The 27,378-nt window shown below is 34.6% G+C and overlaps 2 protein-coding genes across 2 annotated transcripts in view; both read left to right on the plus strand.

Moving 5' to 3' along the window:
• The first annotated feature begins 602 nt into the window (after positions 1-602).
• Positions 603-2,699, plus strand: LOC108732502 (bursicon). The gene is made up of 4 exons (XM_018463359.1): positions 603-1,072; positions 1,235-1,458; positions 1,581-1,706; positions 2,556-2,699. Exons 1-4 carry the CDS (start codon positions 1,039-1,041, stop codon positions 2,697-2,699), a joined length of 528 nt encoding a protein of 175 aa, XP_018318861.1. The 5' UTR covers positions 603-1,038.
• A 195-nt stretch (positions 2,700-2,894) lies between these two features.
• The window catches only part of LOC108732523 (26S proteasome non-ATPase regulatory subunit 1), a 306,055-nt gene continuing 281,571 nt past the window's right edge, over positions 2,895-27,378 (plus strand). Inside the window, exons 1-11 of the mRNA XM_018463386.1 lie at positions 2,895-3,022; positions 3,317-3,434; positions 3,488-3,657; positions 3,715-3,953; positions 4,342-4,518; positions 4,582-4,797; positions 6,573-6,799; positions 6,966-7,218; positions 7,363-7,551; positions 14,347-14,562; positions 20,615-20,679. Of these exons, the coding sequence (XP_018318888.1) occupies positions 3,004-3,022; positions 3,317-3,434; positions 3,488-3,657; positions 3,715-3,953; positions 4,342-4,518; positions 4,582-4,797; positions 6,573-6,799; positions 6,966-7,218; positions 7,363-7,551; positions 14,347-14,562; positions 20,615-20,679 (1,889 nt within the window). The 5' untranslated portion in view covers positions 2,895-3,003. The remainder of the gene's footprint in view (positions 3,023-3,316; positions 3,435-3,487; positions 3,658-3,714; positions 3,954-4,341; positions 4,519-4,581; positions 4,798-6,572; positions 6,800-6,965; positions 7,219-7,362; positions 7,552-14,346; positions 14,563-20,614; positions 20,680-27,378) is intronic.

Here is a 27,378-nt window from a genome sequence, read left to right on the forward strand (position 1 = left end):
TCCTTCATTTCATTATATTCATGTAAAGTTCTAATAATTGTTGCTTTTAATTCTACAGAAACACCTTTATCTCTCAATACTTTTATTTCTTTATCCAAATGAGCCTCTTTTTCCTTTAGTTCTTTCAATTTTTGTTTTAGTTCTTCTATTTGCTCTGATTCTGATTTTTTATCATCAAAGTTACTGCTGCTGCCAAATAATTTTTTTTTATATGAAGTTTTTCCATTTATTTTAACATTTCTGTTCATTCTAAAACAAAGAATGGATGCAAGTCCTTTGGTAAAAATATATATATGTATACAAAATATAAAGCTTTAATAAATAGAGAGCTTATCTCGGTTGCACTTTTGCAAATAATGCCTACACTAAACTGCATGATTAATTACTTATTAATTAGTAAGTTCACTATGGTAAAAGGAGAAGTTAGTTTTTTATTTAAACATACTTATGTTTAATATTTTTAATTACTCATTCCTGGATACTGTTAATTAATTTAAACTACCTTTAAATTTAATCACGAAAAGAAGTTCTTTTTAGTGAATATTTTTTTTCGATGGAATGTAAATAAGAGTTATCGTTTTAATAAAAAGTTAGGGCTAATGTTGTCATTACTTTTTCAAAAAATATACATATATCTGAGAGGCAAACTATTACTGTTTGAAATAAATATTTTGGTGCCCTAAAAACGTTGAACTTGCATGCAAAAACACCATACATATTTTTTTTATAAAATAACATGCAAAATGCATAAATCACTTATAAAAAAGGAGACGACAAATAAAAACCATTAAACTCATGTTCAACAGCCCAGGGGTTAATGACAATAAGTAATATGGTCACTGAGTACACAGTAGGGGGCGTAAGCGGAAGATTTTCATCCCCTTGCTTTATCCCCTCTTTCACCATATGACAAAAGCACTTTTCTTTGAGAATGAAAACAGAAGGCATGTTTAATATCAAAACTACAACCAAGCCTTTACATTTTTAAGAACAAGAACTGACTAAATTAAATCATTTTTTTAAGAACCCTTCTGTTTAATGGTTGTGATGTCTTTTCCAGCAGTAGAAAGAGGTACAGTTTTGACTTATATTAATTTTTGCATAAAAATATATTCAAGAACTTGTTCATAAATAATTATACCAGAGTAGGATATTTATGAATATTTAAATTTTGTATTTACAAAACATTTCCTAAATATATAAATAGCAGGATTGTATCAAAAACATGTTTTAGTTTTCATGGAGCTATGGTCAATATTTATAACATTTTTACTTATGGCAAATATAAATATAGACCCCAGATTTACTGTTATGAGAAACATTATGGCAATAGAAGGAACTTCAACAGCTGATGAATGTCAAGTGACTCCTGTAATTCATGTTCTTCAGTATCCTGGTTGTGTCCCAAAACCTATACCCAGCTTTGCTTGTACTGGAAGATGTGCTTCGTATTTACAAGTAACAAAATTTAGCAAAAATTTGAGATTCAATTTAATTGAGATCAAATTTTTGTTTACTTAATTATAAACATTGAAAATCATTTTTTAAGTTGCATGAGTATAACTGCTAATTTATAACAGGTATCTGGCAGTAAAATTTGGCAAATGGAAAGATCCTGCATGTGTTGTCAGGAATCTGGTGAAAGAGAAGCCTCAGTATCCCTATTCTGTCCAAAAGCCAAACCAGGAGAACGAAAATTTAAGAAGGTAAGCTTTAATGTTTTATAAACTCAATGAATGATAACAGGTTATGTTTTGAGGGCAGTATTATTTTTAATATACTTTCATACAAATGTAACTATAATTAGAGTACTCACTCATTGAAAAGGTTTATAATTCAGTTATGTCGTTTTTTCTGGAAATTAAATACTTCCGCACATTTAAGAATTTGTCAATATACACCGCAACACATACAAAACTGAACTATTAGATTGTTGATAAGATTGATACTGGTTGCCTTGAGATTGCCTAAAACTGTACAAGTGTATGTTCATAAACTTGTGGGATTTTTACGTTGATGTAGCTTGAAAATCCCTTTTTTATTATATTTTAACTAAAAATGTCAACAAAAGGTAATAAGCAGCAATATGGCTGACCACTATAGCAGAAGTTGATTGTAAATTGTTAAATGTTGTGAGGTTAGAGTTAGAAGATATTAGAAGCATATACGTGTGAGAGAGGTAGGGCATATACTATGTGAGGAAAATGTGTAACTGTTTAATAAAAAAAATGAGAGATGAATGAAGCTAGCAATCAACTGTTTCCGCCTTCAAATTATACAAGGATCAGAAGATTATTTTTTAATCATATTAAAAATCTAAAGACAGAAACAAAAATACAATTTCATTTGCCTTCTTTTTTCTAAGCTGATATTTTCAATTTGATTATCATTTGCTCTTTTTATAACCCTATGGTTAGGACCTTATGAGTTATAAAGGAGTTTTGGTATACATATCAGATTTGAAATATGAATTTAGTTAAATAAAATGTGATTCTTTAAGTTTAAATTTTAGGTATTATATTATATGACTATAGCAAAATTTATTTAATTTATAGGTAACAACAAAAGCTCCACTTGATTGCATGTGCAGACCTTGCACTGGAGTTGAAGAAAGCGCAGTAATACCTCAAGAAATAGCTGGTTATGCTGATGAAGGACCCTTATCAAATCATTTCTTAAAATCACAAACAAATCAGTAATAGTTAAATAGTTTGTAATGAATTTTCAAATGATAATAAAATGATTTGCAATTAGCGTTGTTCGATTTTGAGATACTATATAGGTGCAACGTGGTTTTTACTTTTTTTATTAACATGCTGTTTGGTTTGGTAAATAACTATGGTTTTTACATATTGTTTTTCTATGATTAATTTAGGCATTTTATTTGAAAGAAAAAGAAGAGAAGTTCTGACGGTCGTGTTGTGTCGTGACTTGCTTACTTGCTTCTCGAACAAATAAAATCGTTGTTTTCTGGTTTTTGTGAGTGTTAATTAATTTTTTGGAATGAATATTACTTCAGCCGGTATGTACTGAATTGTCTAAAAGCTTTTTCAATATTTTCTATATCCAAGGAGAGTATAAAATTTGAATTAATTTTCATTGTGCACATGCGTTTTGCAAGTCATTTTCAAACTTTGTGAAGTATATTGATGATTATTTAAATGTTTTAAGATTTACACGAACTAAGTTTAGCTTTTAAAATAATTAACTAAAAAAAAAATACAAATATTACCTGTGAATATCCAACTTGGCAATACCGTGAATCATATATTTTTTACCTAACCTAAATGTTACCATAAATTTAATTTGTTTTCAGCGGGGGTGATTTCCCTCTTGGATGAGCCAAGGCCAGAACTTAAGGAGTTTGCCCTAAAAAAGTTAGATAATATCGTTGACGAGTTTTGGCCAGAAATATCTGAAGCTATTGAAAAAATGTAAGGTTAAGTTTACAGTATGTTATACTCTGTAACAACTAATGAATTTTTAGTGAAATTTTACATGAAGATAAAATTTTTCCGAAACATGAGTTGGCGGCTTTGGTTGCTAGCAAAGTTTACTATCATTTGGGTTCTTTTGAGGATGCGTTAACGTATGCCCTAGGTGCAGGTTCTCTTTTTGATGTAAATTGTCGATCAGAATATGTAGAAACTTTGCTAGGTAAGATTTGCAATATTTAATAGATTAAATATTGATGTTTAAGTATATTGTTTTTAGCAAAATGCATAGATTTCTACACTCAGCAGCGCATTAGCTTGGCAGATGAATCATCAAATGCTAAACCAATTGATCCTCGTCTCGAAGCCATCGTTAATCGTATGTTCCAAAGATGTCTGGATGATGGACAATATCGTCAAGCCCTGGGCTTGGCCTTGGAAACCAGGCGAATGGATATTTTTGAGACTGCCATCACCCAGTGTGACGATGTGGCTGGGATGCTGAGTTATGCATTTCAAGTATGTCTGTTTCAGTTTAAAGTACCTGACTTCAAAATGATATTTTTTGTGCAAGTTGCTATTTCCAAAATATTATGACATGCACTACTTCACTAGTAGAAAAATTACAATTGTTTTTTTGTGAAAAAGTTTTAATCCATTGTCTATCCAATAAATCTCTAGAGTGAAGGACTCTGACTTTATTGAAAGGTTTAATCTTCTCAAAATTTGTAATGTTATTGTAAATTAATTTGAATATTACGTAAATATTTTTTTCATTATTCAGACTACTGCGTTGTTATTTGAATGAGTAATGTTAAAAATAAACTAAGATATTTTAGGTCATAAGAGTTTTATTAGAGTATGTTGTGTTTCCTATTTTGTTGTTAATAGTTTCTTTAATTTTCAGGTAGCCATGAGTTTGATTCAAAATCGCGGTTTTCGTAATACGGTGTTACGGTCTCTCGTTGAACTATATCGCAATTTGGCAATACCTGACTATGTCAACATGTGTCAATGTTCAATTTTCCTAGGCGATTCCGATTTTGTTGCCGAAATATTGGCGAAGCTTGCGAAGGGCGACGAAGTAAGACATTTAATTAATTCTTTCCCCTTTTAGTTTTAATTCTACATCATTATTTCGTTTTAGGAAAGTCAGCTTATGTCTTACCAGATCGCTTTTGATATGTACGAATCAGCCACACAGCAGTTTCTTGGTAAGGTACTACAAGCTTTACGTACCAGCGCTCCGCTACCCCATTTGCTGAAATCTAAGACCAAAATAATCGATCCCAATATAGAAGAGAGCGAAAATGCCACGGAGATTTCCGCTGAAACAGAAGATAAAAGAACATTGCAGAGTTTGGTGAGTATGTATTTTCAAATACATACATACTTTTTGGGGACAATATAAAAAGTAAGGAATAAAAAATTGCTTGGAATAATTGTTTAAGTATAAAAATTTACCTGCTTAACTGATTTAAGGAATTTTTGGTATGTATGTACGAGGGTGGATTGATAAGTTTCCGGCCTAACCAAGAGATGACGCCACTAGGCCTACCTTGAGGTGACATTCTATAGTACCATCCTTGGATAGCTTGTAGCTATAGTTTCAGCCCGATCTCCTTGCTAGTGTAGGTTTGACAGCACGCTGAACAAGACGCCTCTGTGGTTTTCGTAAAAATGGAAAAGCAGGAAAATCGTGCTGTCATCAAATACTTTTATTTGAAGGGGTTAACGCCGAAGGAAATTAAAAAAGAGATGGACTCAACACTGGGGACATCCTCCCCGTCATATTCAACCGTTAAGCAGTGGGTTTCCGAGTTTAAAAAGGGTCGTGTGAGCACCTCTGATGGGCCTCGCTCAGGACGCCCCGTTGAGGTCACAACTCCAGATATGATCGAAAAAATTCATCAAATAGTGCTGGGAGACCGCAGATTGAAAGTGCGTGAGATAGCTGAGACCTGTAAGATGTCATATGAACGTGTGCAACATATTTTGCACCAACATTTGCATATGGAAAAGCTCTGTGCAAGATGGGTGCCGCGTTTGCTAACAGTCGACCAAAAATTGATTCGAAAAAACATTTCTACCGCAAATTTGTCATTGTATAAGCGTAATCCAAGCGAATTTTTGCGTCGATTCGTAACCGTTGACGAAACGTGGGTCCACCACTACACTCCTGAAACCAAAGAACAGTCTAAACAGTGGATTGGACCAGGGGAACCAACTCCAAAGAAGGCAAAAACAATTTTTTCGGCGAACAAGGTTATGGCTACTGTTTTTTGGGATGCAAGAGGTATTATATACATTGATTACCTTGCAAAGGGTAATACTATCACTGGTCAATACTACGCAGACTTATTGCAACGTTTGAGCCACGAGGTGAAAATTAAACGACCTCATCTGGCGAAGAAAAAAATCTTGTTTCATCACGATAACGCACCAGCGCACACGTCAATCGTTGCGACGGCTAAAATCAACGATCTAAAGTTTGAATTGATGCCGCACCCTCCTTACTCTCCAGACCTAGCCCCGAGTGACTATTTTCTGTTCCCTAATCTCAAAAAATGGCTTGGCGGTAAGAGATTTGCGGACAATGAAGAAGTAATCGAAGCTGTAAATGGTTATTTTGAGGAGCTTGACGAATCAGTCTATAGAGATGGCATTAATAGACTGGAACACCGCTATGAGAAATGTATCAGCCTTGGAGGAGATTATGTTGAGAAATAAAAAAAAAAAATTTTTGAAAACCTTGTTTTTCTTGGTCAGGCCGGAAACTTATCAATCCACCCTCGTATTACCATTGCAGCATTTGCTGTTTACCGAAAAAAAGGTGTTATTCAATAGACTACTTTTTGGCATAAAACATATTTTTTTATTAAGGGCACTTCACTGTCATGCAACAAAACCAACTTTGTTTTTCGTTTTATTTACTTACATGTCTGTGTAATGAAATAAATACAATGTGGGTTTTTGTTAAGTTTGTATCGAAAGCTTATTATTATATATTTCTGGGGTTTACTTAAAGGATAGGAATGAGCAGTAATTTCTGGGAGTGCCTACATTTCGCTTTTTGACTACAAAATATACTCAACACGAACATTGTTATTGTTTATTTATTTTTCGTTGTTATTTCAGAGTGATGCTGAAAAGGAGCACCAGGAACGCGTTGAAAAATTGCATAATATTTTGTCTGGGGAGGTGTCAATTGAATTACATTTGCAGTTCCTTATTCGTTCAAATCATTCGGATCTTCTAATATTGAAACAAACCAAGGAGGCAATTCGTGTGAGCATTTGCCACACTGCCACTGTGATTGCGAACGGTTTCATGCATAGTGGCACCACTAGCGACCAATTTTTAAGGTGATATTTCAGTTCACTAGTTATGTATATTGTTTGATCTCTAAGATTGTTCAAAAGTGCAAGGGAAAAAGAATAAACTAAAATAAATAATTCTTAATGGGGTCATAAGAAAAATACACAATTATTATTTATTTATTTATCGTTATTTATAATTTTTATATTACAGAGATAATTTGGAATGGTTAGCAAGAGCTACAAACTGGGCAAAACTTACAGCTACCGCATCTTTGGGGGTAATACATCGTGGACATGAAAACGAAGCCCTAACGTTAATGCAAAGTTACTTACCGAAAGAAGTTGGACCTAGTTCTGGTTATTCCGAAGGTGGCGGCTTATATGCTCTTGGTCTTATTCACGCAAACCACGGCGCAAAAATTATCGATTATTTATTAAGTCAGCTTAAAGATGCCCAGAATGAGGTGAGAACAAAATTACTTTGGCCGTATATTTAATACGCAGATAGCACAACCACTAACAAACAGCTATGAATCCATTCATAGTATATGCATATGTATAACTGCAGATATTCTTTATTTATAGTGATTTTGATTTATTGTTTGCAGATGGTCAGGCATGGTGGTTGTCTGGGGTTGGGATTGGCCGCTATGGGCACTTATCGACGCGACGTCTATGAACAGCTTAAATTTAATTTGTATCAAGACGACGCATGTACCGGTGAAGCGGCAGGTATAGCCATGGGCATGGTTATGTTGGGCTCTAAAAACGCTTCTGCCATAGAGGATATGGTCGCGGTAAGTTTTTTATTTTATTGTGAACTAACTTCTCAAAAAGACTTAAAATCTACTTTAGATAATAAAGCTATTTATTTATTTACAACAAAATCCCAACGTTTCGCCCGTTTATTTCGGACTTCTACAAATCCCAAATTTGATGTACATTAACAGTTAGCCAAATTATTTTTAAATAGAATTAAGTATTACGTAGAACTCTACAGATGCATACAATTGTAAAGTTGTTTATCCTGACAATGAGACTTGGAAATTATCTTCCTATTAAGGTAATTAAAATATGAACAACGATAATTTAAAATGACTAAAAATATGAGAGATAGTCTTTTGTATTTTGAATAGTAACATGAATATATGACGACATCTATACATTGAATTATGAACATATGTTACTGCACATATAATTTATATTATTGAGAGAAAAGAAATCTATGATTGTGTTTTGCCATCTATTACTTATTTGCTAAAAGTATTGACATTGCAGTTTTCCTTATGTGTGTACTGTAACATACGTTTACAATTCAAATTATAGATGTCGCAAGGTATTCTTATTTTCATTTTAAATTTAGAAAAAGCGTTCTCTAGTTTACTTATTTTTTAAACCATCAAATGTGCATAAAATACCCATATTCCAATTATGACTAATTGTAAGTTTAATTGATTTTTAATTAACTTAATTTAACTATTGTTTGAAGGTAGTAGCAAGTCTTAGGATAAATAACTTTACAAATGTAAACCTATACATATACATGGTTGTCTATTAAAAAATTTTTTGGGTAATTCGTAATGTATCCAATAAAGGGGCGCTCTCGCGTTGATGCCCTAAATACGTGTCAATGATCATCGACTACCACGTAACTAATTTTTTAATCCATCGGTAACAGAATTTTTTCTTCTGGATAATAGGTACCCTATGCCCTTTTTTGTACCCCTGACAATGTGTCTACAAAATTTCATAACGATCGATCGATGGAGTAGTTATGGCGTGAAATTAACCACATATAATTAATTTTTATATCCCCCGGGAAGAGTACTTTTTTCTGGATAAAAGGTACCCAATGCCCATTTCTATACTCCTGAGAATGTGTCTACAAAATTTCATGATAATCGATTGAATAGTTACGGTGTGAACTCGACCACATAATACTATTTTTTTTAATTTCTCGGGAACAGTATTTTTTTTCTGAATAAAAGGTACCCTATTCGCTTTTCTTTTCCTGACAGGCATCAAATTGTCATTTCGAAATATTGTGAGAAGGTAACGTTTTCGGAATGCATATGTTAAATATTTGTCAGTGTTTTTTACAAACTACTTTGACCAAAATTTATAATTAATATGTGTCAGATAGCGTAGATAACTTCGGTCCTACTAGTTGCGCCAAGACATCATAGAACTTGTGTATGGGATTTGATCCTGTGAAAGAACACATTTTAGACTTTAGTTTTCACTTGTTACTCTTTTAATAATTGAGATTCAATCAACAAACAAAATTAAGTTAATTGAAATAGCAAATAGAAATAAGCCTATTTGTTGAAGAGTTAGTTTGCCGTAACTTTATAGATCGCAATTAGTTCGATAATTCTTATAAATAACGTAGATTTAGAACGTTCACTTCATTTGAATTCGGTGTAGGCATGTATTGGCAAATTCAGTTTAAGGCAGACCTGACTTGAGACTGAAGTTTCCTTAGATGTGTGTTTAGGGTTTCGTACGTCCTAAATATGAACGTATAACGTAAATAAATTAATTTTGAATACGGGGTCAATTTTTGGGGGTCAATAGGAAATAAAAGAAGTTTTTCAAACTGTACCTGTGACATGTCAAATGAAAGGACTTGTTTTAAGGGTCTCAAATATTTTTTATAATTTTAAAATAAAAACAGTTGTAAAGTTATATAAGAAATTAGATGAAAATTGACCATTCCTTCTTAAAACTTAACTTAAAATTTTGGAAAAAATACAGAAAATAGTTTTTTACTTATAGGTTACAGGAAAATTAATAAGAAGTCTGTGGTCTGAAAAGATTTACCACGTTAATCTTTCAACAAAACAATATTGTGCGTTCAAATTTACATTTGCAGTTTGCGGAAGTTCCGTACATCCGAATGAAAAACGGAACCCTTATAGGATCACTCGTGTGTCTGTCTGTCCGTCTTTATTCGATTTTTAAAATGCGCCAGTTCACGGTTTCGTGACGAGTAGGTGTTCAGTAGCCGGAAATTTTCCAGATTACTGTGCATTTTGATTAAATGTGACCAGAGCCTTGCTTCCATTATTCATTTTAATCCGTATGACATTATTTATATTCCTGTTGGAATTTGTCGTGTACGCGCTGTTCTCTTGTCCGGGATAGGGACGGCTGGGAACGGGGTTGAGAAGTGGGAGGAGGGAGGAGGTCACGGTCTTGTTCGGTTCACCGTAGAATCTAGAGGCAAAAGGCGAAAACCAGGTGTACAAATGTTAGAAATTAGAAAAAGGAGAGGTAAAAGATACCATTCATGGGTTATTTTCGGCAAGGTTTCTATAGGGAGAAACCTTAATTTCTCGAAGTTTGCCGCTCCATAATCAACTGTTTATTTTCCAAGTGTGAATTTTTTGAGAGAGCTTTGTAATTTTAACAGTGTAAAATTGTGCTTATTTTGAAGCGGTCCAAAGTATAAATAAAGTTTTCTTGGGTCTATTTCTAATTATTAGGGTGGTTTAATAAAGAACGAGACATAAGTAGGGCAAAGGGAAATTCTTGACATTAAAATAAAATGTTTTGGTTAAACATGTCTTAAAATTAGATATATTATAGATGTAACGTGTCGATAATAGAATTATAAAAATTCACGCATCTTAAATATTGTAGTTTCACTAAAATAATTTATGGTTATGGTATCTTAATCGTCGTCGTTTCCTTTTACATTTTTATCACTGCTCCGCCCATGTATGTAATAAATGTTGAGTTAATTTTTAAAAAATTGAATAGAAAATAAAGCAAAAAAAGTTAAAGGGAAGTCTTTTATGTAAGCTGTAGAATCATTTTCTGAAATGTTTCAAAGAGCCGATGAAACTAAACTTGCTGTATTCTTGTTTTCGTCAATATTTTGTTGCGTGAGTATTGCAATTTTTTATGATACCTCCGAAGAAGATCAATGAAAAGCCCATTCGACCATGATGAAATTTCGCAGCGGGTTCTGGAAAAAAAAAAACTGTCCCAGGGGTGAATTTACTACCGCGTATATGTCTTTATGGGCATCATGTGCGATCGAATACCTATCTCGGAGCGAAGACTTCGGTGGCACGCACCGTGTCCTCCTTATAATACGTTCTTTCGCTTATCGTTATTCTTTCAGAAATGCCCCGATAAATCATCGTTCTATTTTCAATTTTACCAAACGCAACACATACGTATATTATGTATATGTAGGTACGTACACTTTACACACACATACACACGGATCTCTTTTATTATCAATCGCCGCGAATAGTGTTGGGGAGAAAATACCCGACTATCTGAGAGGCGAATATGAGGTGATAGAAGCGACAGCTTTAGTGAAATAAGTAGAGAATACTTGAGAGAAAATTGGTTTTCTTTATTCGCTCATGGCGTGAGTTACTAGAAGGCCTACACGTATGTAGAATGAGCCAGGGTCAAAAAAGTGTAATTGAACTCGTAGGCATTGGCGTACCCAGCTTCTGCCCTGGGGGGGGGGGCAAGTCAGATTTTTTAGGTCAGATCGTGTTTTGTCCTACGCACTACGCAAAGGCACCTATATGAAACATTAGGTATATGTAGGGCAAACAGCCGCAAATGATCCTGCTTTATAGGTAGTTAAGGATGTTTGGGAGGTATGTCAAAATGCTATGAAACAAATAAAATTTTGGAAAAACGTTCCTCATACAATTCTAAAACTCCTGTAACAATTACAAATCGATTCACTAAACCGTTAAGAAGTTATTGAAATTTTAAGAAATTGTAATTTTACACGTCATTTTATGGAGATTCGTTAACCGCACAGATTAAATTTATTTTTATTAACAGAAAAAAAGCTACCAGAAATTTCAAACTTTTATAATAAGTAACTTGAACTCTGGAGAATCACTTTAGCGTAAGGTTATTCAAATTCACTAAATGGTTATCGAGGAAAAAATGAAAAATTAGCTGAAAATCTCGTTTTTACTTGATAATATAATGATAATATTTATAATTGTCTGAAATAAATGCAATTTTAAAGTTTTAATTATTATTTAAACATATTAAAAAGTTTTACGCTCATTATTAATAGAGATTGAAACTAAATATTTTTTTGTTTCGAAGTTGAAATCAAGGCATATTCACTGCCAAAAGTCAGTTAAAAATTTTCCATATTATTCGTTATTTCTTATTTTATTCAAAGTTTTTGGTCAAATTCCAAATTTTCTCTCAAACCGTATACTTTTTTTTAGTATAGATAGTATTTATTTACCTCGTGATATGCTGCAAAACCTAGTTAATCATGCATTTCTAATTTTATGTACTCTCGTCTCCGATTGTATCTCTCAAACATCCTTAAATAAATTTGACTATGCATTTTTATTTTATTTTAATTGTTTAATTCGACTTCTACTATTTTATTCAAAAGTGAGCATATAAGGCCCCGTTTACACTTTGATTAGTGATTAGGCGAGTTCATACATTTTCTGCGAGATTTCCGGGGGGGACAGCGGCCCTCCCCTGCCCCCCCTGGGTACGCCCGTGCTCGTAGAATTTGTATTTTTTGTGCAAATACACATCCTAAAGCAGAGATTTTTTTTCTTTTTAAAATGACTGATTTATTAAGACTTGTGACTGTATTCTGTCTTTCGTACCTTATTAGGGTGGCGCAAAAAACTGAGTAATTGTTTATCAGTTTCTTTGTTTATTATTTGTGATTCGAGAACGATCTCAAAAAATCAGCCTGATTTGACACATTTTTAAGTTTCGATCATGAATTAAAAAAAGATGGAAAAGTGGTGAAAAAATCAATTATTTTTTTCTCGTAAGTGAAATTTTTGTGCGAAAAAATTCGATTTCTTGGAGATGACATTTCCCTAATGTCGTGCGTATGTGGTCGTGAGCGAAAAGAAACGAAAGGTGCATATGTTATATCTCAAGTAATTAGATGAAACACACAAAATTTTTATAACAGCAAACATGCTAGGCTCGTTTTTATTTAAGTCGATTTGACTTCTCAATACCTTTGATGATAAAACTTATTTATGTTGTACAAACAACTTCTCTATATCAAATTATTGGCTTGGAGCGTAGTTACTGTATGATAACTATTAAATCAACTTATTTAAATAAATTACACGGCTTGAATATTTAACTAATAGTATCTATCCAAGGGCTGTATCGCATCTGGAATTTCACAAGTTCACGCTTGAAGGAAGTTGGATTTTATGAACGGAAATTGTTTGTACGGAATTCCGTTAATATGAAACATTTATGCTTGAACCGTTATTAGATCGTATACTTACCCATATAGGTGACATAATTAATAGACGGGATAATGAATTTCGTTTGTTTTAGAGGGCTGTGGGGGGACAAGTGAGGAAAGTGCAGGGTGTTAATAACTTCTCAGTGGGTATTCCGAATTTATCGTTTGTTTTCGTAGGTGTTGTGTTTTCGGAAGCGTTATATGTATATTATTCTGGATTAATGAAGTTCACCACACGCCAACCTTACTATTAGCTAAATAAGTGACACAATTTGCCACTGTGAACTAATTAAATTATTTTATAACGATTTATTTGCTCATTAATATCGAAAACAATAGTGTTATTTTGTAGGTGCTCTTATTATCGCAGGTATTGCTTCGCTCGCGTTGATGTCCTAAATACCTGTGAAAGGAAAGGTACCCTATGTCCTTTTCTGTACTTTTGACAATGTGTATATTTCATGATCGATTGAGTAGTAAAGGCGGGATATCGACTACATATAAAACTATTTTTTTTCTATTCCTTGAGAACAGTACCTATTTTTTCAGGATAAAATGTATTCTATGTTTATTTCTGCACCCCTGGAAATGTGTGTACAAAATTTCATGATAATCGGTTGAGTAGTTAAGGCGTGAAAAGATAACAAACAAACAAAGAAACTCACATTCGCATTAATAATATTTGTTAGGATGTACAGATGGGTGCAAAGATAACCTACCTCATCCCTACACTAAATTTTTTTTGCATTCTTGTAAACAAAAGGACGGACATGATTGCGACTTCGTTCATTGTATTCGTTTTGTCTTTTTCTAATGTAATCTTGTGGTCCTAACCTAACTAAACATTAAACAAAGGAAAAGGCAACACCAACGAGTGTTGTCGTAGTTATGTATTTCGAGTTTTACCTGTAGATTTTTCTCAAAAATACACGTTTCTTCTACACCCTGTCACTTATATTGAGGTAGGTTAACTTTTAATTGATGTTTACACTCTTTTTTGTACACTAAATTGCTATTCAAATCATAATATGTGGTTTGTCTTTAGAAAATTTTTTAGAAGCTTTCGTTGTGCCACTGAATACCCTTAAGTGTACCGCACCACAGAAGTTATTGTTAAATCGTTTATTCCGTCCTATTCTTAAAAAAATGCCCAGCTTTTGAAAAATATAATACTAGTTCCCCAATTTTTTTATTTTTTAAATAATTGCGGTGCTAAGTTACTGGACAAAATCTCTTGAACATGTTTAAGTTAATTAAAGTTGATTTTAGATTTATATTAGTACATAGGGTTTATTTCCCCTATTTTCTGTCGTCTATTTTGCAAATATTTTCATATCTTTTATGTTTGTTTCAGTATGCCCAAGAGAGTCAGCACGAAAAAATTTTACGTGGTTTAGCCGTGGGAATTGCGTTCACTATGTACGGCCGTCTCGAGGAGGCCGACTCTCTTATCCAACAATTGACAACTGATAAGGATCCTATCCTTAGGCGTTCGGGCATGTACACCTTAGCCATGGCTTATTGCGGAACAGGACATAATCAGGCCATCAGGAAGCTCCTGCATGTGGCGGTAAGTTTTTTTTAACTTTCTATTTGCCTTCTGTTAGGAATTTGTTCGAACTTTTGTGTATGTATTTCACATCGTATTTTTCAAAATATGATACCGTCCGTTGATGATTCTACGTAATAAAATGTGTCTGTGTTTGGTTTTCTGTTACGAGATCTTTTCAAAAAGTATCGTGAATTTTGTGTTTTTTCAAAAATGATTTATTTATTCATGAATATCTATTTGGTCCCCTCCAAAGTAATCCCCATCAGATTTAAACTTGTGCCAACGTTTTTTCCAATCCTCGAAGCACTTCAAAAAACTATTTTTTGTGATCTTGTTCAGCTCCTTCGATGCTGTCTTTTATCTACTCAACCGTAGCGTACCGTCGTCCTTTCATGGACCTCTTCAATTTCGGTAACAAGAAAAAGTCACAGGGGGCCAGATCTGGGGAATACGGTGGCTGCGGCATTATTAGTATGTTGTTTTTAGCCAAAAAATCGCGCACAGACAACGATGTGTGGGTAGGGGCGTTATCATGGTGCAAAAACCAATTTTTGTTCTTCCACAAATCCGAGCGTTTCTGACGGATTGTTTTGCGCAAATTGCGCATAACTTGTAGGTAATATTCCTTATTGACCGTTCTACCCTGTGACAAGAACTCATGCTGCACCACGCCCCTGCAATCGAAGAAAACTAAGCAAAACCTTCAAATTCGATCTAACATGGCGCGCTTTTTTCGGTTTTGGCTCGTGATTCAGCTTCCATTGGGATGATTGAGCTTTGGTTTCTACGTGATAACCATAAACCCATGATTCGTCACCAGTTATGGCCCTCTGGACAAAATTTGGATCGTCGCGGACAGAGTCCAACAGCTCCTTAGAAATGTTAATGCGATGCCGGGTTTGGTTGAAATTGAGCAATTCTGTTCAGAATTTTGCAGCGACCCGGTTCAGGCCCAAATCATTGTTTTGGTGTGTTGTTGACGTGCTCGGGAGTCCTAGACGCTTTTCTCGGCCCTCTGAGGACATTTTGTACCACTGATAAACGTTGCTTCGGTCCGAATATACGTAACCCTTGGAAAATCAAAAAGTCGTGATACTTTTTGAACAGACCTCGTAGTTTGAAACACACAGCTTTGAAATTTCTTCTTTGGCATGCTTGGTGATGTTATATAAAACAAATTGAGTTTCCGGACGTTTCGTTTTTAAACTGGAGTAGCTAATAATTTTGTTATCGGAAATGGAATCGCGTTTTTTGATCTACCTGTGCAATATAGGTACGTACATAATTAATTACTTGCAACTTCAAACATCGGCTTGTTTGTGCATAGTTTGATGTTGGGTAAATGGCATAAAAGGACTCTCAATTAATGAAAGTCTAATGGAATCAGTTTTTATACAGGGAGTTTTGTTTGCGGTACCTAACAAGTAAATATTGTTCGATGATTATAGTCTTTTAGAACCATGTGTACCTTTTATTTGGTGAATAAAATAAAACGTGGAAGACTTGGGTTGCAAATGTTAAGGTAACGATGGTTTGAAAAAAAAAATTGATACTATAAATAATTAAAATTTATTTTGGAGAGTAAAGTTTTAGCATGAAACGGAAGGTGCGCACGCATAGCTAACCAATAGTCGACAGTATGAAGTTAGCAGCTTACCTGTGAGTTTTGTGACTCGTGTGATGTTACCTATACCCATTTAGGTGTCTCTTAAAAAAAAACATGACTTCCTGACAAAAAATACAACAAAAAAGTGTTGTACAATTTATCAATCCAGTATCAATTGAGCTCGCAAATCGTCTTTGTAAATTTGAACATACAATTTGTTTCATTACGTGCCTGGATCTAGGCGACTAACGTCGCTCAGCTGATCTAGTGTGGATGTAACAAGTACCTACCGGGAAGAAGGCGAATGCACCTTGTAAAAAAAGGTAAAAGTGAAAAAGAAATGCGTACCTTTTATAAAAAATGTTTAAATTGTCCGCCATTCGCTTCAATGCAACACTGATGACAGCGACGTTGTTTCAAAAGTCAAATGCGTTATAACATTTTATGTTCCAATTGTCCGTTGGAATCTGTGGTATAAATATTAATTATTATAACTGGGACACCCTATATTGGTAAATGTGATATAAGTGGGCCAATATATCTAAACGCCTAGTTAAAAATAAAAAAGCAACTCTAGTTATACAATCGACCACTAAGTATATTAATCTGAACCGTTTGTTTAATGGAAATAATTTTAGAGTCTATACACAAATGTAGGAAACTTTCTATTTTGGAGAATTTAGAAACTTGACCTGCATTAAATATTTTTTGAGTGTTTTATCTTATTTTTTTGTTAGTTAATCGCTTCTATCTTCCGTTTATTTAAGATTGTGTTAACTATTTAACGATGTTTTTAAGCATCCGAACTCGCGGTAATTGTGGTGAGATTGTCGTTAAATTGAACGAACGGTCTCGTAAACGAATATTATTGTAGCGAAGGAAAACTTTGTTGCAAGCCGATTACTTATTGACCTACTGGCTTATGTTTATCATGTAGGTGTATGCAGTTGCGATTGCATGTAATTAAATTTTCAATTAACCTAAGTCGTGTTATGCTAACTATCGTTAACACCTCAGCTTGTAGAATAGTTTAGTACTTCATTTAATGTAGTCGCGGTCACCTAATACGCTCGGGAATATACTTTACATCAGCGCAAGCCATTCTTATGGTCATAGGTCATTGGAAAACCGGAAAATGTACGCGCCACCACCCACTAAATATACTGCTTGAAAAAAGTATGGATCATGACCCCGGTAACACTCACTTAGTTCCTGCTGCTTTTTCGTACCAGAATCTTCTGATCATAAGGACTTAATTAAAAGCATTATTCGAGTGGCACAACTAATAGAATAAAATAATTCGAAGTGGTCTGTATTGTGTCGAAACTGCCAGACGCAGAAGCATACGTAATCCTAAAATGTAGCACTGTACTACAGATGGCGTTTACAGCGTCATTTGTCGTATTTTCAGGAAAATAATAAAAAAAATAAGTTAAGAAGAATAAATTATGATGAAGAAAGGGCGTAGCATCGGACGGGAATGTACGACAGCCGAGGTAAAGGTGATCATACTCCCTTGTTGGGCTGGTACCGTGTATACTTACGAATATAATGGTGACTTATGATTACATGGGTGACTTGCGCTGGTGTTAAGTATATTTAGAAATACTGTCGCTGGGAATCGTACCCCGTTTATTTAAGTATCCTTGATTGTTAGTTATGTGTACGGTGGCACGTTTTTAATTTTTTTCGCACGTGCTTTAGTAACGCAGGAATTATGTCGTTTAATGAACATAGAACGTTAAGACCTTTAATTTGATACGTGGTACATATGTACCTACGAACTTTGAAATGCGATTAAGTATATGTAGCTGGGACGTTCAAAATTGGCATAGTTCGCAATAAAACTGTCGCATTAAATTTTTTCTCTCAACTTACTAACGAGACTTGCTGACAAACCGTTTACTTTTACTCTCGACAGACGTTGAAAAGAGATGTCAGGTAGGAATTGCAGCGGACACTAATAAGGAAAAAAGAATATCATTATATCAATTGATGTGTAACAGAAACAGATGGAGACAAGCAGAATTTGAACATGTGGCCAGCATCGGATTTTAAAAAGTTAAACATTTTCAGGAATTTAAGGAAACAATGACGTTTGTTTAAACATATAATTCTANCAGATTCGGCTACCTTTATTAACCGGTTGAAATTTAACAAATGGCAGCAGCATCAATCGAATGGCCTTTTTTATTTGGTTTTTACGTCCTATTCCATTCTGCGTCTGTCCATTTTCCATTAAAGAGCCGAATATAAATTGCCAATATCCGTTTCTACTCTTTCAACATCCGAAACTACAATTTCGCGGCTCTTTTTGTGACACTCGACGTTGGTAGGTCCTAGTTGAAAACTTGGAGATGTCGTACGTCTTCTCTCCAAGCGTTTCCACCGCCCCTCTCCCGATCTGCCGCTTTCGTTCCTTCGGGAACGGACGGGTAACGCTTACCGTGTAAAAGTTGTCGACCTATAGTAACGATCCAATTTTTTAACTGCGAAAGTTTGATCGCGAAGAACGAACTTTAAGGCTTATGTTGCCATTTAGAAGGATTTCGACGGTGATAGGAAAATTGCACCGTTTGTTGAAGGGTGACTTTGTAAGTGCCTTCGGCGATTTATATTACCGTGCATATAGGTATGATTTAGAGCGCTCTAAAAATGCACCGTCTGGAGAGAATTGTATCTAAACATTAAGAATTCTATTAGAATGTATTTGAAAATAAAATGTAGAAATTGAAGAGTGTAGTCTTTGTACATAGATCTATAGGGTTGTTCGGAAAGTCATTTCGTTTTTTCCCGACAGAGGATTTAATTGTATTCTTTTGCACCCTACTTCACATTTAAGCCGTATAATTTTTATATGCTTTGAGAGCTCATATAGCAAGGCTTGTGTGTGAAAAATTCCAATTAATTCTACGCAGTAGTTTTTGGTTGGTGCCCTTTTAAATATGGAGAGCGATAAGCAGCATTTTCGACATATCTTACTGTTTTACTACAGAAAGGGTAAAAATGCTGTTCAAGCCAGAAAGAAATTGACTGATGTGTATGGAGAAGGTGTGTTGACAGTACGCCAGTGCCAGAACTGGTTCGCTAAATTTCGATCCGGCAATTTTGATGTCGAAGATGCACCACGTTCGGGAAGGCCGGTTGAAGCTGATAAAGACGCGATAAAGGCATTAGTTGATGTGAACCGGCGAATAACAACACGTGAGATCGGATTGAGGTTAAATTTATCAAATTCAACAGTTTATGACCACTTGAAAGGCCTGGGATTATCCTCGAAGCTCGATGTATGGGTTCCCCATGTTCTCACAGAGAGAAATCTGTGTCGCCGCATTGACGTCTGCGATTCGCTTCTCAAACGTCACGAAAATGATCCGTTTTTGAAGCGCATCATCACTGGGGACGAAAAATGGGTTGTATACAACAACGTCAAACGCAAGAGGTCATGGAGCAAAAAAGATGAACCGGCTCAAACCATTTCCAAAGCCGATATTCACCAAAAAAAGGTGATGCTGTCTGTTTGGTGGGATTTTAAAGGAATCGTTTTTTTTTAGCTTTTACCGGATAACACAACGATTAATTCGGAAGTCTACTGTCATCAGCTGGACAAACTGAATGATGCACTTCAACAGAAAAGGTCAGAACTAATCAACAGGAAAGGTGTAGTGTTTCACCAAGACAACGCGAGACCTCACACAAGTTTGGTCACTCGCCAAAAGCTTTTACAGCTTGAATGGGATACAATGCTACACCCACCATATTCTCCAGACCTGGCACCATCGGATTATTATTTGTTCCGGTCACTCCAAAATTTTTTAGACGGTAAAACCTTCACCTCAAATGAGGAGGTCAAAAACCTCCTCGATCAGTTTTTTGCCAGCAAAGACCAAAAATTTTATGAGCGTGGAATTATGCTACTACCAGAAAGATGGCAAAAGGTGTTGGACCAGAACGGTCAATATATATCTAATAAAGTATTTGTTTATTATACGAAAACTGTCTTTCATTTGAAATATTGTGCATACGAATTTACATTTGCAGTTTGAGTGTATGGGAGAACATGTTTTTTTTTTTCAACTACAATGCTAAGTTCGTTCTCGGGTTATGGTCCGTATGTCCGAATGAAAAACGGAACCCTTATAAGATTAGTCGTGTGTCTTTCTGTCCGTATGCTACCATCACTGTAACGATTACTTCTGTTTCATTATTTTTGTATTTTGATTAATTATGATTACCTTAATCTTTTCTGATTAGATTTTTGGTAATTATTTTGTTATAAAAGGTTTGGAGCTCGTTTTTATATTCTGTTCTAAAAAACTACCAAATTATTTTATTTATTGATCGTTTCAGGTTTTCGATTTATTACGTGCTCAACATTGTTTTTTTTTTACGTTAAAATATTTCGAATTATAAAAATCAGTTGTTGGAGGCAAATTTTGAGTCAGGAAATTTTCCTTTTTACAGGTTTCAGATGTTAACGACGACGTACGGAGAGCAGCCGTGACGGCCCTCGGTTTTCTGCTGTTCAGGTGAGTCTTTTTCATGCTTATTTCAATTAAAATTAGCAACGAACGACGGCTGTTATTTAATTTAGTTTACGAACGGAACTAGAAAGTTGTCGGCAGACAAAAGGTTTGGAAAGTAGGAACAGAGTTGTAAGAATGGGAAAAAACTGTTTGAACAACCGAATTGGCGCTGAAAAAGTTTGGAAGTTTGTTCTTTAAATATGCGGAAACATTAAATAGAAATGCGGCGAATTTTTCGTGAAGCAGAGCGATAACAACAATATTCCGTTTTGCGGTATTTTATTCTCATCCGAAAATTGGGTAAATATTTATTTTGTTCGTCTTTTTATCGCTCCCTTACACCTTTTTTTATATGATTTCAAGTGTTCTTTCGAAATGCGACTATTCGCATCTTTTTTTGCAAAATCCACTGAATAGTCGTCTTCCAATTTTCTAAACATGTGGATTTTTTTGTAAGTGAAACTTTATCGGCAGTAGGAAGGGTATTTACTAGGGTATACAACCGAAAAGTGTAACGTCACGCGTCACAGCGTCACGCGCCACGTGTGACTCCTGGATGATATCTCCAAAAAGAGTCATTTTAACAGGAGCCAGAAGCTAACCTGTTAGTAGCAACCGATAATCCGAAAATTTCCATTTTCCGTGTACATTATTACACGCTCGTCCCTTTTTTTAGGTTAGGTTTACCCTCAAACAAAGGTAAAATTTAATTCTCGTATATCTGTATTACGATGCACAATGTATGCGTTGAACTAAATAAGAGAAAGAATCAAACATTTAATGTTTATACACAGATAAGGTAAAATGTTTATCAAACAGAAATTACACGTTTTTATATGTTCCACGAGAGGAAATGTGTAATTTGGTGAATGTGTGCGATATTTTCTCGACTATGTCTAGCTAAAAATATCACCCGCTCTCTGAAAACTGTCGTAAGCTAACCGAACTCGAAAATCTTTTGGACAAATCGTAATATACCTCAAAAGTTTTAAATAGCATTTATTGGACTTACTTATATTACTTTATTGTTTATATGAAAAGATGGCAAAAATTTTCCTGTACCATGTCATATTTTTTTCGAATTACCCACGAATGATCCGAATAGGCATGCTAAGTTAATATAAAATTCTAAAATGATGCCATTAAATAAAAAAGCTATTATTAATATGAATATTTGTTGGGTTCAGTAACAGCAAATACCCGCTAGATGGCGATTGTTGCATGTAATTAGAAAAAGCTTTTGTTTTTTTTTGGAGTGTTATCGTATTGAAAATTGGATTTAAAAGTGCTCTTCTGTATTCGATTTCGGATTCGGTTTAGTTTGTAAGAAGTTTCCACAGTCGTAATTCGCTTACTCAAGTAGAAAAGTTCTTTCCCTGAAGTTGGAAAATTAAGAAGTTGCAGATTCCACTCCCGATCCCGGTTCAATCTTTCCAGTAATTGAATAATGGTTGTTCAGTATGGATTTTGAGAATCTATTTGCGGGAACGCTGTTTAGGGTGCGGTGCGCGAGAAGCTGCTACATTTCTACTTTGTGGTTCGTAAATTATGTGGTTGAAACGAGGGTAATACGGGAATTCTGTCGTAAAGGTCGCAACTTACGCGATCAAAACATTGCACACGGACTTATTCTGCTGTTGTGGAATGAAACACGAACAAAATTATCTGTCATAGGAAAACGAAGTAAATTTATTTATTTATGTGGTAAACTCATCTGTAGGTTATAATCCTTAAAGTAGTTCAATAAATTTTATACTAACAACGGTGAAAAAAGGCTTCTAATGGAGTTAAAATTTAAATAATTTTGTGTTTAGAAATTACAATTTAATTAGTAACTTTAAGTCACCGTTAACTTTTCAACTTTATTTATTTATAAGCATTTTAGTGCTTTGCGGATCTTTTATAAACAAGAAATAAAAGTCAGTTGTCACGTAATGTAAGTTCAAAGGACAGAGAGCACATTTCATTTTCATAAAAATTCCCTTGAAGATGTGTTACTGAAAATATATCGATTTATATTGGAAATCTCACTTGTTTTCTGTATTATTTCCCAATAATCTTGAACTTCAATACAAAAAAAAAAAATCAAACCACCTATAAATGAACTGATGTTGTCCTGATTCGGGTGTAAAGGTAGGTTCTTTCACCTACTGGCCGCGAAAGCCTTTACCAATTTGCCGATAGCTGCTGTGGTTAGCACGGTAAAGTTTTATGAAAAATGTGGATAACTTCGGGATTATTAAGCGTCTGGCTACGAAGCCTAAAGTGTTTAGCGATATTTGTTACGGAAACTTGGAACTTTGAAGAACCTAATGTACAAAAAGTGAACTGTTTTTGTAGCGTTTCTTGACTTCAGAAGTGTCTGTTTTAAGTGCCAAGAAGTTATAAAATTTACCTCGCAAAACCGCTTTAATATCAACATCTTTTCGTATTTGTGGAAGCGACACCGTGAAAGTTTATAATTGTTGCGTAAAAGAAGACAAATAAAGTATCTTGTACAGTTAAAAGTTAATTATTCCATAGGGTATTCTCACTGGGTATTTTTGCCTCTTTTAATTTGTTGTTTTTTTGGAGCATTTGCTATATTAAGTTAATTAGGGCTTTGGAATAAATTAGAAAACTTAAAATGTCTTACACAATTATTTAGTTTGAGTTACCCAATTAACCAGTACAAATACAGGTAATTTTCTGTTATTTGAAATTCGAGTTACGTAAATCCTTTTAAGTTAGTTCGATGGTAATTGAAATTTTCTATTTTTTGTTTGGAATGTTTTAAACATTGAGTAAAAATTAAAAAGAAGAAAGGACATAATTTTGTTTCTTTTGATCCAATTTAAGTTAGGTGTAAAATTCTTATCGAGCCAGTGGTGATTGAACCAATAGAGTTTTATTGCTTTTTTATCGCTTTTACATGAGGGATTTTAATACAATTGCTTTCGAAGTAGGGTGATTGTTTTGCTAGCTCTGATTTCAGATTAAATGAATCGTTAGAAGTGAGTCAGGGTGGTGAGACGGGTGACAATCTTCAGTCCACTTGACAATTTTCGTGTAATTTTTTATATTTCTCTGTATAATAAATTGTTAAATAAATAGAAAATACCACAAATGGCGTGGTGAGCGCCATCTGTCGCACGATGCTACATTTTGGGATTACGATTGCTCCAGCAAGGTCCATTTAAATGTAAAGGTTGGTCTGTGTTCTGTTGGAGCTGCCTGCGAAGCGTTGATGAGATCCAAAAAGATTGAAATCGCGATTCGCGTCTGGCAGTTTCGACAGAATACAGACCACTTCGAATTATTTTGTTCGATTATGGTAACGTGCCCATCACGTTGAGGTGAGCTACGCTGGGATTCGTTTCAGCAAGTAGATATCCGTATTTTTAAATGGACCTTGCTGGAGCATACGTAATCCTAAAATGTAGCACTGTACTACAGATGGCGTTTACAGCGTCATTTGTCGTATTTTCTAAAACGCGCTGTTAAGACAGCAGGTAAAGGTTGGTCTGTGTTCTGTCGGAGCTGCCTGCGACGCGCTGATGAGATCCAAAAAGATCGAAATCGCGATCCGCGTCTGGCAGTTTCGACAGAATATAGACCACTTCGAATTATTTTGTTTGTTAAATAAGTGATTATAAATTAATAAGGTTCCAAAATGAATAACATGTGTAACATCAACAAATTTTAGAATTTGTAGTTATATAAATGTAACCTAAGGAGCTTTCAACCCCGTTCGTTTGTCTTTAATGAGACGTATTAACGAAATTATACAAGGGAAATGATGTTCTCCTGCTAAGTAAAACGGTAATAATAAAACGACAAAATTAAATGGCCCATATACAGCTCAGAAAAGTTTACTTACTGTTCATTGCAAGCTTTTGAACTTCGTCATTACGTGCCTGTTTTTGAAGGGATTTCCGCTAATTAGACACAATGGAGACATTCGAAGTTGATAAAATAACAACGTAGGGCCTGTTTAGAAAATCGAGGATCTGTCAGCAGAATTAAACAGAAAACATTGTTACACTGTCTAATGAGGCTTAATGGGGTTTATAATCCTTTGGGACGCTAATTAAAAAGGTGGGCCGTCTGGAAGGTATTATTGTAATTGCGTATGTGCGTATAATGTTTAGATAGGTATGTTTAATTTTACCTATAAGTATACGAGTAGGTATAATTGACGATTGATCCTATACAGTTCTAGTGCAGGGGTGGCCAACCCAAATGATCTTGCGGGCTACATTGAACTCCGCGGGCCACATGTGAAATTGTATGTTTTCATATTAAACTTCCACTCACTATGAATATTTTTTTGAACTTATAACTGCAAATCCATTAATACCTAAAACAGCCAATATTTGTCATATACTCACAAGAATATTATTTTAAAATTAAAGTTAATTTTTTCTCATAATTTAGACATAATTTGCCCAAATAATGTATTTTTTTTAAACAGTGGTTTTTGCTAATTTGGCCATTATAAATGTATTTTGTAAAACTATGATGAATCTTGCGAGCCGGAAAAATATTCAAAACGGATCGCATGCGGCTGTCGTCTCGCGAGTTGACCACCCTTAGTGTTGTGTGCTCGAATATACAGTCTCAGCCCTTATATATTTATGGCTCAGTGCTTTAAGCCCTTTTGTGAACAAATAGTTGTGCTTTGGTAAACTAATTACTTTTCGAAGTAATTGGTAATTCGATTTGGATTTATAATATAATTAGGACTTCAAGGACTAAAGCACTTTAAGTAAGAGCTTTGGGCTTTTACACTTGTAATGAATCTAATATCATTAGAGTTGGACAAAATGCCCATTAAAGGAGCTGGAAACTCTAAGCCCAAAGCCCTTACTTAAAGCACTTTACTCTTTAAAGCCCTGATTACATTTTAAAGTACAAAGCAAGATGTTCTGTAACTTGATATATCTTTTGTTGTTGAATTCGAATATGGTCTCAAAATTATTCCCAGCAACAGGATTTTCATATGTAGTAACGTTAAAATGATGCTAATTTAGCTTGCTTGAATTTGAGATTGCGATATCTTGCTAGTTAATGAAGGCGTCATTGTTAGATGCAATAATTAGATCCATAGACAGTAAGGTAAAGTGTTTGATCCGTACTGTAAATATGCATAGCCGACATTTTAAACACCATTTCGAATTAATACGTATTTGCATAGTAAGAGAGACATAACTGGGATTTTGTGCGTTCATTTGTTCAGACGGAAACGAAGTAGCTTTAATTATTAAAATCCAAGAGAAGTTGTTCATGGAAATTACTTTAATTCCATTAACGAACTTCAAAAAGTAGTGTTAAGTAGTATGAAGAACATATATCATCAGTCTGTAGTTATAATACTGTCAGTTCTTCAGTGAATTAATCTGAACAAAGCCATCATCAAAAGAGCTCTAAGTCCTAAGTCCAAAGCCGTTACTTGAAGTGGTTAAACTCTTGAAGCCCCAACTATATTTTAAAATCGAAGAACTTCGAACTTCGAAGGCAAACGGATTCAAATCCGTACTTTGAAAATGCTTCAAGCACTTTGAAAGCGCTCGAGGTTCTTTGAATTACAAATTACTAAGCACTTTGATAAAATAGTTCTTTTATCATGCCCCAGCTACGTGTTTATGAAAGGGTTTGATTTACAGTGCGTCTATACCCTGAAACACATTCTCGACTGAAGTCCTGCCAAGCTCTGTACATATCTGGCGGCAGGTGATGATTTCGATAAATTGCTGTTCTTGTCAAAAAAATGGTATTACGAAAACTACATACGGTTTTTCTTCGCGTACCCTGGTAATAAATATATTTTCGTATTTGGGAATATGTAGAGAACAGTAAAGAAATGAAGAGTGAAAACGGCCACCTGTCTTACCACCCTGCCTCATTTGCTTCTCGTGAGTGACTGCCCTTGTGATGAATATTTTTGTAATGCGTCTAACAGTAACCAGTAGATGTTTCTATTATTATTAGTTGACTCTCTAGGTTGGTATTATTGAATGGTAAAAGTAGCTTTCTCTCGGTGGCTGATTGAAACGTAAAATTTCACGTTAGAACAGGCACTCAAAGGGCATTGTTTATTTCAAATGCAACAACTTTTCTGTGTTACTGCAGCTGGTACTGGTTATTGTAAATCCTTGCATTTCTATGTAATGGATATATGTACATATATACACAATTTTGTCGCTCGACCTAAAAGCCGCAATTCTATTTTTGGATTCGGAGGAGTATCATTTTTTGCTCTTCGAATATGCTTTCTTTCTTTTATTCTTCAGGGTATATGAAAGCTCTTAAACTTGACGAGTTTTGTCCGCGTTTTTTTTTCTCGAAACACCAAACATGATTTCTCTTAATTCCTGAACATGCATGACATATGCCTACTCTCAACTGTAAAGTGAATAATTCATACAAGAAAAATGTGTTTGTATTAATCACACTTGCGAATACTTACGTACATTTTTTTTTGTTAATTCAATAAGTGCAGTAGGGGAAGGTTCTATGTTTCACGAATTGGAGCGTAGAATGTTAGGATGTTTGATGCACGGCGCTGTACGGATGCGAAACATAGACGCTGGGCGCGACAGAAAATAAAAGGTGAGAAGCGTTCGAAATGTAGTGTTACAGGCGAATGATGAGGATGCTGTGGATAGAGAAGGTTAGAAATGAAGAGGTATTAGAAAGAATAGGAGAACAGAGGACTCTATG

The sequence above is a fragment of the Agrilus planipennis genome, unplaced genomic scaffold, assembly GCF_000699045.2.
Source record: "Agrilus planipennis isolate EAB-ADULT unplaced genomic scaffold, Apla_2.0 scaffold48, whole genome shotgun sequence".
NCBI classification, from domain to species: domain Eukaryota; kingdom Metazoa; phylum Arthropoda; class Insecta; order Coleoptera; family Buprestidae; genus Agrilus; species Agrilus planipennis.